This window comes from Porites lutea, chromosome 12 (genome assembly GCF_958299795.1).
Source record: "Porites lutea chromosome 12, jaPorLute2.1, whole genome shotgun sequence".
NCBI lineage: Eukaryota > Metazoa > Cnidaria > Anthozoa > Scleractinia > Poritidae > Porites > Porites lutea.
In genome coordinates, this window is record NC_133212.1 from 24,068,366 (window position 1) to 24,084,188 (window position 15,823).

The following is a 15,823-nucleotide window of genomic DNA, read 5'->3' on the forward strand; positions in this document are numbered from 1 at the left end:
TTTCTAGATGAAATTTTCGAAAAGGTGAGTTTTGATCCCTATAATTTTTGGATCATTAGACTTTCAGCTGGGAAATCCGAACAGATGGAAAATTTTTAGGGGATAAAAATATGCCTACATCTTCCGTTGAAATCCAAAAAGACGTTCAAAAATGCTATGTTTTAGTTGTTTTGAACTATATTCTAGTTGGGTGCCCCTGGTCAAAGAGGGTCGTCAAAGCTAGCTTGTTATGAAGAATTAGCCGCGGGATTCAGACATCAAGGTTTATTGTAGCACTAGCAATAAAACGTTAATTGCGATTATGTTACAAATCGATTTACAGAGAATAACGTAGAAAGAAAAATATAACTACAATAGATGATTACAAAAATAAAATAATTACAGTACGGGTTATAAAATGTGTGTGGTGGTCAAAGTAGTGAAAGCTTTCTAGTTGACCAGCAGCTACTTTCCGGAATAAAACGAAGAAACGACACTAAGCTTTAGTAGAGAATGATTGTAGAGCCTAGGACTAGTGTAAAAGACAATATTGCATGTACATAAGGGTACGCTAGAGATATATTGAACCAGGAACTGCTGCGAAGCCAAAAGAGAAAACAAGACAAATGCGTATTAAAAGTTACCTGGGCCAAAAACTGTAAGGTAAAATTATCAAGAAATTTTAACAGATGTGTATGGTGTCATAAGCCATGGGTATTAGCACACCTGCTTAGAGATGAAACTTTTTCCGTAGCGTTCAATCCTTATTATGAGTGGGCCAAAAAATTCTATTTTAAAAACTTCTTCATAAAAATACATTCACGCATCATACATTTCTTTTTTTCTCTTATTTTTCTAGTAAAATTTCACTTTTCTTATGATTATCAAATTGTACGGCAGGTTACTCTGCATAAAAAATAAGTCGTGAGATCGTCGAATCCGCATGTTAAAACTGACATTTTACTGTTCACATGCAGAACATTTTTCAAGAAATCTTTTTTTAGGTTGTAAATATACAAATTTAGCTATTGACGTTTTGACATATAACCTCGATCATTTGACAGAACAGGGCAAAACGTTATCGTAAGGTCTTCTCTGACTAGAGACTTAAAAACCACTGCTTTCTGACTTTAATAAAAGGCTTTTGATTAAGGTTAAGGCAGTATGGCAAAACCAGCCCAAATCGCCACAGAAATACACAAGGACACAAAATGCAGCAAAAGTAAGTGAATCCTATAAATCGCAACATAGCCAGATGTATTAATTTTTAACAAGCGCTCGCTAGGTGAGTTTAGGATGCCTGTGGTTATGTTTGAACAAACTGGCCATGGTAGCAACACAGTTTCAGCCAGCAAAATAAGGCCGGCTTTTTTTCCAACGTAAATACTATTATTTTAGTTAGATTTACAGTGTGTCGGAAAGCATCCAAAATGCTATGTGGGGTCAAATGTTATTAGGCATGTTGCTTCTCGGAACCATATGTACAACGAACAAATTAAACATAATATTCAAACTCAATTTTTTTATCATGGCTTGCAGACATTCTATTGGAATGGCCGTCTTCCATACTTAAATGACGCCCCTCTAGCGTCGCCTGTTCGTTTGCACAGGTGTACTCATTTTCTTTTGGCTGGTTCTCCTCCGACGTTGAGGTTCTTTGTATGTTTTCCTCATTTCCGTACTTCCGTTTCCTTGGGGTTAGTCTACCAGCACGAGCAGTTTCACCCTTTTCTTTTTTCTGAGGAGCTCCATTTTGATGGACTTGTCTTTGTGCCAGAACGTTTTCGTAATCTTGGTCTTTGCGTCCATCATCTGTTACGTCGGTGTTGGTTGGATATTCACTGTTCACAAAGCAGTCACCCCTAGGATCCGTTTTGGATGGTTTTCTCTGAAGGTCGTCAGTTCTGTGGACAGGTGTTAGTGCCTGCACATTCTGGTATTCTCTGTTTTCGCCTCCATGTTCAGGCATGTCGTGTCTGTAGCAGCCTCCTTGTTCCCTTTTGAGCGCTTTATTTTGAAGACATCCATTCTTGGACCCTCTAAGCGCTGGCACATTTTGGTATTGTCTGTTTTCGTCTTTATCGCCTAACACATTGGTTGGTTTGTTACGTTTGTTTCTTAGTTTTTTATTTTCAAGAGCTTCATTCGGGCTTTCTTGTAGCGCCAGCACATTTTGGTATTCTCTGTTTTTGCTTTCAGTGGCTGTTGGATTGGATGTTGGTTTGTCGTACAAGGAGCATCTGTCTTGCTCCTTTTGGAGTGTAGTGCTTTGAAGATCACTATTTTGGACATTTTGTCTAAGCGCCAGCGTTTCTTGGTTTTCTCTCCTCCGACCTCCACTGGATATGGGTTTGTTGTCTATGTGGCAATCGCCGTGTTCCATTTTGGGTACCTTGTTATCTTTTGACAAATTTTTTGTCGCTTTGTCTTGAATGGTGCAATCTTGCAGGTCCATTCCAGATGCTTTGTTGCGGCTCTCCTCACGCGGACCTCTATTTTGGTTAATTTCCCCTATCGCATGTTTGCGTTCTCCAGGAACGTCGTACGGAACAATATTGTTTTGTCCCATTTTTTTGTTTGGCGATGTTTCATCTTCTGTCAAGTAAATGGGGTTAGAATATGCGCTACTGTACAAGGTCTTGTCTTTCTCGGAAAGTCGGATGCTATTGTACCTATAGTTGTGTTTAGCGAAGTAGTCTTCTGAGCACATCCTCTCGATGTCTTGTTTGGATGGGTGGCGACCTTCATTCAATACGTGAGCACCGTCCTGGGAAATGGACAGGTCTGGCCAATCGCTTTCACTGTGATTTTGCAGCCACAGTTGCATCATCCATGACTTCATTGGCTCCCTTTATGAGAAAGAAAGAAAATAATTTAGTATCTTTTAAACGTTTAATGAGGTTACATGAAAGAATAGACCCTGTCACGGTTTTGGAAGCCATCTTGGAAGGTCTATTTGTACATCTTTGTGTCCTTTTTTGTCTCTAACCTCAAAACAGAATATTATATGTCTCCGTAACACAACTTTCTCGGTTAACTCGCCCCATACAGAGGCTTTTGTTTCAGTCTGCGCCACGGAAAGGGTAAAACTGTGTGAAAATTACTTAGGAAGCCTCTTCCCAGGTGAGGAGATAAAATATGTCTTAGTGTCCATCAGGGTGACTATTAAACAACGTACCTGCTCGTCAAGCAATCAACGATAGCCAGAAAAGGCGGTCTTTGAGTAGAATCATACGCCCAACACTGATGTATAATTTTATACACCCAGTCAGGACAGCAGTCGGGTTGGCCCAAGGGTCCAACGTCTGCCATGTATTGCAGAATCTACAAAAAATGAGAGAGGGTCAACTGACGAGGTGGGTTTTCAGAAAATCACCTTTGCAAAAGTGACAAAATAGCTACAACTTAATAAGGAAAACATATATTTCCTTCCTGAAGACGATATTCTGTTACTGGCATACTATCGGTCTAATTTCTATGATTTACCTCTTCTTGCGTTTTAAGTTCATGGTAGGGAACTGAAAATTGACGCTTTTGTTGACCAACTGCAAAGGACGTGTAAAGCTCCCAGGCTAAAATACCAAAAGCCCACACATCACTGGCATGCGTGTATTGTCCATCTAATATAACCTGTGGTGCACTCCTGAAAATTAAATGATTATTGCTGGTATTAATTATAAGTGGCAAGTCGACTGTCACACAGGCCCTCTCTGAATAGTTTTTCTGACAACATTATCGCCACGACTCATAAGAAATTGGAATTCAGTCAATTCACGTGTTGTCCTCTTCAGCAGTGATCGACATTTGCAAATCATCTCTTTTGGTGAAGTTCAGAAACTCTGTTCGAAACCCTTCGTTATACTCGAGCAGAGAACAATTTAGGAAGCTGTCTCTTATCATTTCACGCCACTTGAGACCTCTCAGCAGAGGGGAACAATGAGAGGTGGATGCATTCGAAGGTTACGGGACTAATTCGGGATTAAATGAGTACATTGTTCTAGTAAACTTACCAGCGAAGAGCATCGGGTGGCATTTTTGCTCCCTTTACGCATGACGTACTGGTAACTTCGTATTCACTCATGGACAGGGACTTGGAGCGACCCAGGCGACCAACTTGAACCTGCAATAGAAACAATACAACTTTAATTTGCAAACTTTTGAAACAGCTGAGAACAGAAAGTAGTTTTGGATTATTACAATGTGCTAGAGTAAATACCCTGGCGAGAATAGAGGGGACTAAAACCATCCTTCCCTGTCCAACGACACATTTCCGTATATGCTAAGTAAGGGTATAAGGTAGTTAACCTTTCCTGTCCCCGCGGGGAGATCACTGCATCTTACAAACAAAAGTTGTCTCATTCATGAATACGAGGTGTAATGTCAGGTTGTAAAACGGTCGACTGGTTGATAAACAAATCGTCATCCTTCATTTTAATATCATAAATAAAACGACAGTTCAGAATTTGCTAATAAGGCTTCTCTTTTTTTAATGCAGTTTCGTGTAAGCAAGTGGTAAGTGGAGAACACGTTTGATGCTTTTGATGTTTATGGTTGATGGGACTAAATTTAAAGGTTGTGTACCTTGTTTGTTGCTACTATGTTCACATGCTCAGCTCGAAGATCTCCATGTACAATATGGTTTACATGGAGGTAGTGAAGGGCAGACGCCACCTGCGACAGGAACATGACGATGTCCTCCACTTTGCATCGATGGTCAAGTACGTACTCCTTTAAGTTTCCGTTGGGGCATTCCCAGCTCTGCATTATGTTGAAGCATTTTCACATTAAGTACATGTAAAAGATAAAATTATCCGTTGACGTCCTTATAAAAAGTTCAAATGCAATACAATAACTTACCATCCGGGGAAGCGAATCAAAATACTCGATTTCATATTCTGAGGAAAGGTGGTCATTTTTTAGATGATTAAGTGCCCTGATATGTTTTTCTTCTTCTTCTGACAATTTTTCCCATATTTTAGTTAATCCCTGAATTGAAAAAAAATATATACAGTTAGGTCAATTTACAACAGAAGGGATGTCGTGCGCCAAGGGAAGTGCACCAAGTCAAATATTCAAATTTTTTCATCCTTTAATTGTCTTCTAAATTTGCTTGTCAGGGAATTTAACTTTTCATACCTGGGCATTTTTCCTGACCACGTAATCATCGACTTCTAGTTCTCCGCAGACATCTAAAAACAAATAGCCATTTGTGGTTTTGTTAGATAATAAGAGAACGACAGTTTTATAGCAAAACAGAGCCATCAGCTACTAACAAGCGAATCATGTACTGAACGTAAGTGTTAAAAATTGCCTTTTTAGGTAAATCAGATGAATCTTTAAAACCTCTTATAGAATCGTTATCATAAAACTCACCCTTACTCTCCTGGACTGGCATTGCCATGCATTCTTCAGAAACGCCTTTAAAGAAAACAACATACATCTAAATTTAAAGGGGGAAACCAACTCATTGATGAGCTATTGTAAAACTGTAAGAGGTTGTTCTAATAAAATCGATTAATCTCCAAACTCACAGTTACTTTCCTGTACTGGCATTCTCAATTCGTCGGATTTTTCTAGAAAAAAGGCACAGCGTTAGTTAGGAATGGCTATTTATGATCAATAGGTGTTTATTAATGACAATAACTAGTGGTTTATAAAGTTTGGTGCCCCTCCACACGAAAGAACATTTGCTTTTGCTTATATAAAATGTAAGAGTGGTAAGAGGTAATGAAAGTTACCTGGTATAGAATCGTATAATTCTTCATCCTGAAAGTTAACAATAATAAAGGTTGTCAAAGTTTGAAGACAACTGGATCAATTAACAATCGGCATGTTTGAAATCATATGGGTGATATTATGGGTGATGAAAATGAAACATATGTACCTTTCTAATCAAAGGCAATTTTTAAGAAATTTAATCGCAACTTACCGAGCTGCTATTGCCGGTGCACTGCATTTCTAAAGGAGGCGGATGATGCCTTAAGCCCTCTTTTCCTGAGGTGGATAAATTGCAAAATGAAATAACTTATAGTATTGAAGATATACTGGGTGGTTAATACATCCGTCAGTCAGTAGTTTATAGCAGTAAGATTTTTATCAGCAATCGTTATTTTAATATAAAGGTAGTTAACAGTAGTCACTGTATATAGACAAGCCACGCTGTTGATCGTTTGATACTACAACTGGTTTCCCTTTTTCCCGTATTCATCTAGTTATCATATGCTTTTTTGTCCTTTTAAGATCCACCTCAAAGCCCGAACGGGATGTAATCATCAGTTTAACATGACACATGCCTGATTTTTTGGCGCGTCTGGACATTTCCTGAAGTCTTTCACTGACTTGGGATATTTTGAGTCTTTTGTTTATCTCCCATGCACAGCTCTGCCTTATTAGTTCAAACTCTTCATTTTCAAAGCACGACTCTGACGGCACAATTTTTTTCCCTTGTAAGACCTGCAAAATGAAGAGTATTTTAAGTTCATTGTAGCAAATTAAAACTTTTTTTGACAGGCATAAAACCTCATCTCCATACAAGTTCTAGAAATAAACCAATCTTTCCTTGAAGGGTTTGACTGGGTACATAAAAGTAGTAAAACTATAATGCTGAAAGAGAATCCCCCCAAAAAATCAGCAAAAAGACAGAGTGTTCAGCACCTTTTCTTCTCATTTCAAATTATGATACTATTTCCACACAGACCATAATGGACCTTGTTTACCCACTCCCCCCACCCCAAATTTTGCATAACCATTGCCTTCGATTTCTCGGCTTGGAACGAGTGTAATACCCAGGATGAAATCGGAAACAATGATTATGCAAAATTTTGGGGGGTAAACAAGATGCAGCATGGTGTATGTGAAAATGGTGAATAAAGTTTTACATTGGGTACTAAACAGTTTTTTTTTTCGCCACATACAGATTAGGGAATCCCGTTAGATCATCCAATATATTGATCAGTCGTTATTATCTTCAGCTTTCTTTAGCGAGAAAAACAACCTACATGACCAAGCACGTCTTTGTCCAGGATGTCTCTGTATGGGGTGCAACCATACGTGAGCACCTCATACACAAGTACCCCAAAGGCCCAAACGTCAGACGCGGTGGTAAATTGATGCTTCGTTAAGCACTCGGGCGCCTTCCATCTAACTGGGAGATCAGTTTCAGGAACATCAGGAACCTCAGCTGAACAATAACCCTCCACAGAATCTGTAGCTGTAATTGAAAAAAGATATATAACGTCTTTCATCGACTTTGCAATAAACCAATTCGTGCTGGGAGTATCTGGATGAGTTTTAACAGGGCACGAATTAAGCGACGTTGCTATCATAGATTTTGCGTTGTTCACGGATAGGGCTCCTTATATTCTTATATAATGCTCAACAGGTGAATTGAGAACAAATTAAGAAATAAATCCTTTCTAACTTTATCAATTTTTTTCCGATTTACCTGTGTAAAAAGCTCTGCAAGTGGAATGAAGACCGGTTAATTTGCAGTTTTGAGACCCCACAAGGACATTTTTAGCCATTACAGCTCGGTGGACCAATCCCAGCTCTTCTAAATACATTATAGCGTCGCTGACATCTTTAAGCATCTCAAGAAGTCGATAGTGTTTTACTGGCGGGTCTCCTTCTCTGAACGACCGAACAAACGCTAATAGGTCTCCACGTTCTTCAAATACTGTGATGATATGGTACGGCAAACGTTTAGTGTCGTAGGCCAGAAGGACAGGGAAGTTTGGATGTCGAGATGCATTTAGCTGTCTCATGTTCAAGACTTCTCGGTTAAGTCGTTCTCTGGCCTGTAATTTGAGATCCTTTTCCCTAAGATGCTGTTTTGTTACGTGAAGGAATTTGATGGCGATCTAGAAAGGTTAGAACACTGAAAGTTTATATCTGAATAAGGGGTATTTTCCGAAGAGGCTTTATTGTTTTCTATAACTACATATTTTCATTACTCATTTGAATTGTCACGCAGTAAATCCGTTTTCATGGAGATGTGTTGTCTTAACTGTTCCCACCAGGTTGTTTTCTGAAACATACACTCGCTGAACAGATGGAAACTCGCTAGCTTTTCAAGTAAAAACGTGGCACACTACGTTAATTGGTGTACTGTCATATATAAAGTTGCTTTACCTTTTTGCTTCGAAACATTCCACTTTTGACAAAACTAGATGGACTATCGCTGATAATTTGCTTCTTGATTTCCAACGAGTTTGTTCTGTACGACGAGGACAAATGTTCAGTAAGCTGTTCTACTGGAAGGCGTTCTGGTCTTTGTAAATCGCGATCCCCTCCGGTGGAATTGTGGTAGAGAGCACGGACCAGAAATTCCCTAGTTTCTTTGTCTGGGCAGAAAAGAACCTCTTTACATTTTCTCTCCAGTAACTCTCTGCACTCTGGCCTTTTTCGCAGTTTTTCACTTTTAAGGAGATAAACCAAGCAACCACCAGCCTCCACCCTCAATTCTGTTCGATCAAAGAAGAGGAAAAATAAAATATAAAAGTATAATGAGGCTTAGGATTGATTACAAGTTCGTAATAAGCCACTCGGATAGTTTACAGTATATCTCACGGCTTATCACGATTTACTTAAAAATTAAGGTGAAATTATATCAGCTATGATATGACAATTTAAAATATAAGATTAAACATTTCCTTTATTAACCAATATAATAATAAGAGTTATGATCAATCATAAAACCTGAAAACGTTAAACTTTAAACCTTGCCGACAAATCCTTGTTTTTGGCTATTTATCCTGCTAGGTATGCGCTCTATTGTTTCGCGTCATAATAGCTAAAACCCGGCCTTTGAGCTATACTTGTTCAGTGCTATTAACTTTAGCTAGAGACATGCATTTACACTCACAAGCCTAAATACGCGGCGCTTTGTGTCACAGAGACTGCTGACTTTTCAGCTACAAACATATGGAGACTATGGACCTATGGTTTAAAATTTTATTGATCACAATATTTATAATCCTACAGTTATAAGGTAAAGGTGGTTCCTATTGTTGCCGTATGTGATTTTGTTTGACACGGAGAAGAAATAATGATCAGGCACTCACATTTAGTAAATGTCCCTCTTTTTAACTAATTTGCGATTCAACAGAGCAAACAGACTATACCTTTTGTCACGCTGTTTTTTGCGGTATCTGCTAGTAGAGACGATACCAACAGGCAAAATTTCCAGTCAGCTTTACTTCTTCCCTCCACGTAAGCCTCCACGATTAATCTGATGAGTTTAAGAGCCCTTCGTTCGGTCTCCATCTGTGGAACAGGACGTTCACTTTGCACCTAATGTAACAACGATAACGAAGAGAACTCTTCAGTTATATGTCTATGTGCGTGCCTGAATATGTACAGTATATTTTTATCGTAACTAAGTACGGCTAGGTGAAAAGAATAAGTAAAAACTACCGACCTTTCCATGCAGATGAATTAAGACGCAATGCAGATCAACCCATTCTCCATAGTTATTCTTCTTTACTTTACTTAGGATTCCTAATTTGCCACTTTCCAATGTCGAATTCTCACAAAACTTTTGGCATTCTTCTATTAGTGTCTTCAAATTTGTATCTGGCATTGACCTGAACTGAGAAATTGCCTTGCTAATAAATTCCATTGAATATCGATAGTGATCCTTCTTTCTGCCAGAGACAAGATTACAACTTTTCTCCAGCTCATGTTGAATCTTCTTCAAATCTTGTTCTACAGCCACGAATGACACATCTACGTCTCGAGCTCGTTGTATCAAAAGCCATGACAAAATGCGACTGTAAACAAAGGCTTGTAAACTTGTCTCTGAATGTTGTGATTTTCTTAAAACTCCATCAGGGATAAAAATAGATGATCTTGTTATTTCTTCCACAACAAGCAAACTAATGTTCCCACTGTCGAAATCCTCCTGACAGATCAGGTGAAGAAACAATAGCAATGCGTGTCTTATTACGACTCCACTGTTGGCGCTGCAGCCTATTTGAACCAGAATTTTGAAAACCTCTTCGTTTTTGGAAGAACATTTTCCCCATGATTTTTCTAGATGAGGAAGAACCGTATGCAAGATGAACTGTTCCCTTTGTCCCTTACACAGGTCAGCGGTCTTGTTCATCTCATGAATGAATTTATCTGGGTCATCGAAGAAAGATTCAATGGACCACTGCTGGAATTCATTTTCACCTAAAATGCATGAAAAAGTTTTCTTTTCAATAACTGTAGTGTATCAAACTGGATGGCTGGGTTTTCAAAGTTTTCCGGAAGTATGTTACAGACTTCCCACAATGCCATGCGCGCTTCTTTGTTGGTGTTGTGATGCCTCGAACAGGATGTTCGTTTTTTGTTCGAATTCTGTAATCGTAGCGATTAAGCAATTCAAATACAGAACATACAAGTAATAATCGATTACAAATAATTATGTCCTTCAGCATTTAATGCTTAATAACTGTAATCAGGAGCCAGTCCCCATTTTTCTTCGCCTCTCTGCCGTGTGTAATTTTCTCAAGCTCTCGCGTTTCGCTTGCTCTACTATCCCTGAGGACAAATGGGGACTTCTCGTAATCTACCAAAATCTATCTTAAAGTGTCTAAAGTAGATCCGATTGTCAGTTGTTTGTTGAAGCATTTAACAAGAAAAATTAAATTCGTTCGAAAACGTTGCTCGAGGCTTCGATGTTTCAAACATCATTCTCAAGAGTAAGAAATGTTAAGTTTCAAAGTTGTTTTTTTAATTAAAAAAAACTCAGCATTTCTTACTCTTGAGAATGATGTTTGAAACATCGAAACGTCGAGTAACGTTTTTAAGTTTACTTTTTCTAGTCTAAAGTAAATAGCCAATTTACCATTGCTTGCAAGAATGCCCTTGCTAGGTTGGGAGTTCCACTCAGTCCCTCTGTTGACGACCGGTAATTCAGAGTGGCTGCTCAAACAGTAAGATCCTGGGTAAGGTTCAATAACTCGAATTGTCTCTTCCTCTGGAACACTGTCATATTCTCTTTCCTCTTCAATGGGGCTGATATTTTGTGAAGAGTTCCAAGGAGACTGTGATGACTCGACGTACGAGTAATTTCCTAAGAGGAAAAAGTTTTTGTTCCTTTGTTACATGGTTGTTAGCAAATGTAGCTTAGGTTGTCAGTATTTGTGTCCTCCTCAAGAATAATTACTTACAATGATGCCGAGTGATGACGACAACGACGAAATGATTACTGTAATTCTGAATGAATAAATTCAGTAGTTTGGATTATTTTGGATAAAAATCAACATTTCTTACTTTCAAAAGCGCCTCCCTATTTGTAAAGCTGTAGCATAATTCCATCCTCTTATTTTTGTTTAAGACTCAAGATTTTTAACAATGCTTTGGGATCACCTGCTTACCTGAAGAGCCTGAGGACGTAATGGATTCTGTTTCAACTTGATCTAAAGAGAGAGAGAGCACAAAAGACGACAGATTATATTAAGCCATATCCTTATCATCATTATCGTTATTATTACTATCATTATTATTGTCATTATCATTCAAACTTACCGGTACTTAATGAAAGTGATCTTAAGTAATGGTCCAGCTAAGAAGCAGGCAGAAAAACAATAGCCCGCGGCAATAGCGTCAGTTATTTTTCAGGCGCTAATTTCTCTAATCAAATTAAATCTGAATGCTCTGATTGGTCAATACAGCAAAAAGCGCGAAATTTGAATTTTAAAGTTGAATTAAGATAGCTTAAGACTCATTCGAACAACTTTTTATTTAGTCTATTGCTTTGTTATGTTGAAAAATATAACATATCTAACATTTAAAAGATTTCTATGCGCCAAACCCGAGGAAGTTAAACTGATATGAAATTACACGAAGATGAGCACAGTGCTACATCAATCAGCGACGTTGGGACCAACATTTACGTCGGCTCTCACCAAAGAAATGTCAAAACCATGATCGTAAACAGGAGCAATTCACTCTCACGTGGCGAATCTGGCGAACGCGCCAATGTCGCGCGTTCATATTCGGCCACCATACAGAACAACAACAAGTACACAAAATCAAATCTAAATGCTATCTAAATGTTCTGCTTTTGGAAAAAAAAGATGATGTTGCCCAGATAGAAAAAATTCCTGCATGTTTGGATAATTGGGTTTCAGAAAAAGCTCTCCTACAGTTTATCTGTTTTCAAGGTTTTGATATTACTCTATAAAAATCCTTCTTACAATCTCTCTCGTCCTTGGAAAAAATAAAGGCAAGCTACAGTCATGCTCGCTAGATCTTCCGTACCAAGAGATTGCATGCTTAATTATGTAAATTAACAAAACTTGTGTAAGTAATTATGTAAGTCTCCTTAAGTAAATTTAAATTAGATTGTTTTCATTGCAATATTTTAGTGTGACTGTTCCTCCCAGATTAGCAAATGCTACTTTGGGACCAGTCTCTTTGTGTCGTTTATTTACAACTATTTTTTCAAATAAAGTTGAAGTTGAAGTTGTTCATACTGACTAATTAATTAGGTCAGTGGAAAGGTTATTAGTGCCCGACAGTGACGTCAAGGTACGCGCCAGATGGACCACTGTCAGGCGTACGTGCTCACAGTTAGTAGCACTGAACGTATTTCCTTTCTTCAAGAACAAAATAAATGATCTACCTTGTCTCGATAAACTTCGCCCTACAATCCGAGGGGTAAAAGCAAGATCTTAAAAGACATTATTAATTATGATATTCACTCTATTAACCTCAAATGATGATCCGTTTAGCCCAACCAACATAGTGTACAACAAGCTACTTAAGGCAAGCAAGAGTCGTCCATTAGAGTAATACGCCTCGCATATTCCTTAACTGCTTTCTTTATCCATGATAATTATGCGCAGGGCGGCTGAAGTACTGACGTGGCAAAGGCTTTGTAATTTGTTCTTTATATTAAAGGTAAACTTCCGCTTTATGCTTTTAGCACGTCTCAGCCCACATACACTACTTTTAAAACTTAATCTATTACAATCTCCTGTCGCTTCTAGGATCTATATCTCCGTATATATAGTATATGTATCAAATAGTTAATGTTATATGTAACGAATTCAGTTGAAACTTGGAACCTGCTAGAGGTTGTTCAAGACGAAAATGCTTACGACATCAATTTAACTTAACAACAGGTTTAAGTTGCGTTATAATCTGTTATTAAAGGTCAAAAAAGGGACTTTCCCCCGCTTATTTTTATCTCCTTAATGTAGAATTGTTTTGACTAATCGGCTGTTCAGGGAAAAAATTAAAATAACTTTTACGACACTTTCCGTTCTGTTCTAGCTATTTTGACCATGACGTCATTAAGTATTCATGAAATTAAATGAAAATGTTAGTTACGACACTTAATGACAGTCGATGCCGTATATTTCGATTTAATATTTTGTAAATAAAGTCGAGAAAATCTTTCTTAAAAAGTTTAAGGGCGGAAGATCATTCCTACACATCATAAACCAGGTGATAAACCATGTTGCACAATACGCTGCACAGCCGACTTCAACTTGTTCGAGCCGAGACATGTATGAGCACTTGGCCATGACCGCTTCAGTTATGACTGAACAAAGTTTTTTCACTTTTCCATTCTTCAAATTTCCAAAACCAATCCGAAAGTGTGAAAAATATCTAATCCCGTTTTTTTTTTCATGGATGATGAGCGAGGACAAACGTCTGCCGTTCGCAGGCTAGTTTTTATGAGTGTATAGATTGGGAGTGTGTGAAGCAATTCGTTTCTTTGTGTCTAATAGGCTTAGATGTCTTTTCAATTCCAAACAAAGTTTTCTTATTTTCCACTGACACTTATTCCATAATGTTGGTATTTATGTTAGATCATTTTTGTGCCAGTGCAGAGGCATCATTACCAAGCTGAAGTGCGAGTTGATCGAAGCTGAGGTCAGGGGTTTGTTTATCCGTCTAGCTTTATCTTCCCGCCCGGCGCTATACTGCAATAATATACTTAATTCGCGGCTAGTCTACTTGTAACAAACACTTGAATCAGCTTAGAAAATTATATGAGGTTAACAAGCTTTATATTCTGAAAAGCATAAACAGATGAAGCATCCACTTCCTTACGGATCTTGAATAAATAATTAGTTTTTTAAAGGTAATCGTTGTAAGCTTCCATGAGAATATTGTCTGTGAAAGCACAAATCAGAGAACAAAGTAAAGAACCTGGCTGTACAATATATGCCTCCCCATGCGATAAAGATATTTTTAATTTCCTTGACAATTTTAATTACAATTGATGTAATGGCATCCACAATACTAACAATGACACAAGTATAAATAGCAGGAGCCAGTAAACTAGAAGCGAGAAGAAGAAGCTATCCACCAGATCAAAAAAATCAAAATCAATTTTATTTAAGCTCGATAGCATGAGGAGTGGTTGCGCAATCTCCCGAGCCAGGGGCTCATGTATTAAACGCTCGAGCATTCCGGATCGAATTGGAATTTAGAAATGGTGGTTTTTGCGGAGAGGGGAAAACCGGAGTACCCGGAGAAAAACCTCTCGGAGCAGAGAACAGAACCAACAACAAACTCAACCCACATATGACGTCGAGTCCGCGAATCGAACCCGGGCCACATTGGTGGAAGGCGAGTGCTCTCACCACCGCGCCATCCCTGCTCCCCCAGATAAGTAAGCTAAATCCCACTGACTAATTTAGTTGTCAACGATTTTAGCTCTTCTACGAGCAAATATCAAGCGATATATTTGGACAGTCAACTCACCGTAATCTTCCATGCCATCAGAAGTCACGGCAACTGATAGTTGTTATTTGCAGCAAATCGATTGCCGACCTCATCGCACACGGAAAATGAAAGTTTGAATAAAAGGTCCCTAATTTCAAGTGCCTTTTCAGAACAACCGGGAAGTCCTTTTGGAAGGATGACGTAGTTTACTGTTATATATCATGAAGGCACTTTGCCAGAATCCCGACACTACGAGCACTTAACCATGTTAACCATGACCACTTCAGTTACAAACAAAGTTCGTCACTTTTTCATCCTTCAAATTTTCAAGACCAATACTAATTATGAAACGACTATTTAATCGTTTTTACACATGCTTTCTGATGAGAGTGTACAAACGTTAGCAGAGTGGTTTTGAAGCGATTTCTTTTGTGTGTCGAATAGGCCAGGTCATTTAAGAGGTCATTTAACTTCCCTTTAAGTCCCTACGGGAAAAGTCCCTTATAAATTAACAGTATGAGATGCTTTTATTCATCTTTGAAAAATTTAGTCAATGTGATCATAATATAGTCTTCCATGCATGCCATCAGAAATCACGGCAACGGGGCATTGTTGTTACCGGCATAGCACAAATTGGTTACCTTCTCCTCGGGGTCCGGAGAATAAACTTTTGAGTTATAGTCCGGTATTTCATTGTGCCCTTTCACATTAACCTGGAAGCTTCTTACACTTTTTTAAAGGATGACGTACTTTAATTGTTATGAGGACGTTATGTTGCAGTTAACATATGTATATTTTAGGTCAATTTGCTAAGTCACTGCTTAGTGCTTTTAACCATACACAAAATCCTCTACATGTATTTTCACTTGCTAAATATTTGAACTAGTACAGCTAATAATTTCTCTTGGCTCTTAGGGAAACATGTGGTTAGGGTTACGATTACATTCGAATCCTGCTTAAAATTGAAAAATAAATACACATTTAGGCAGTATAAAGAAGATAATTTAAAGGTTTTCCTTTGATTCTTAGTTCACTGACCATCGTATTTGTTAGTAGTATTCGTTTGATTAAAATAGGTCCGTGAAACAGGTTAAACGCCTGAGCGAAAAAAAATAAATGAGCAGATGAGATCAATGGAGATATCACAACGGCATAATAGTCTATGCTTACGAAA

General features: G+C 38.2%; 1 protein-coding gene across 1 annotated transcript; it reads right to left on the bottom strand.

Annotated features, from left to right (window-relative positions):
- Positions 1 to 249: 249 nt before the first annotated feature.
- Positions 250 to 14,804, bottom strand: LOC140953921 (uncharacterized). Its single transcript, XM_073403298.1, has 21 exons — positions 14,689 to 14,804; positions 11,343 to 11,384; positions 10,811 to 11,038; positions 9,398 to 10,152; positions 9,102 to 9,270; positions 8,110 to 8,441; positions 7,424 to 7,838; positions 6,978 to 7,189; positions 6,203 to 6,432; positions 6,111 to 6,118; positions 5,909 to 6,003; positions 5,718 to 5,745; positions 5,511 to 5,552; positions 5,353 to 5,397; positions 5,116 to 5,168; positions 4,837 to 4,965; positions 4,561 to 4,737; positions 3,990 to 4,099; positions 3,466 to 3,622; positions 3,158 to 3,303; positions 250 to 2,828 (listed from the first exon to the last, which is right to left on the bottom strand). Exons 1-21 carry the CDS (start codon positions 14,699 to 14,701, stop codon positions 1,475 to 1,477), a joined length of 4,740 nt encoding a protein of 1,579 aa, XP_073259399.1. The 5' UTR covers positions 14,702 to 14,804; the 3' UTR covers positions 250 to 1,474.
- Positions 14,805 to 15,823: the final 1,019 nt, after the last annotated feature.

Coding starts and splice junctions, on each gene's coding strand:
- LOC140953921 (XM_073403298.1), bottom strand. Junction 5,746..5,908: donor GCACCGGCAATAGCAGCTCG/GTAAGTTGCGAT, acceptor GTTAACTTTCAG/GATGAAGAATTATACGATTC. Junction 5,398..5,510: donor GCCAGTACAGGAAAGTAACT/GTGAGTTTGGAG, acceptor TTTTCTTTAAAG/GCGTTTCTGAAGAATGCATG.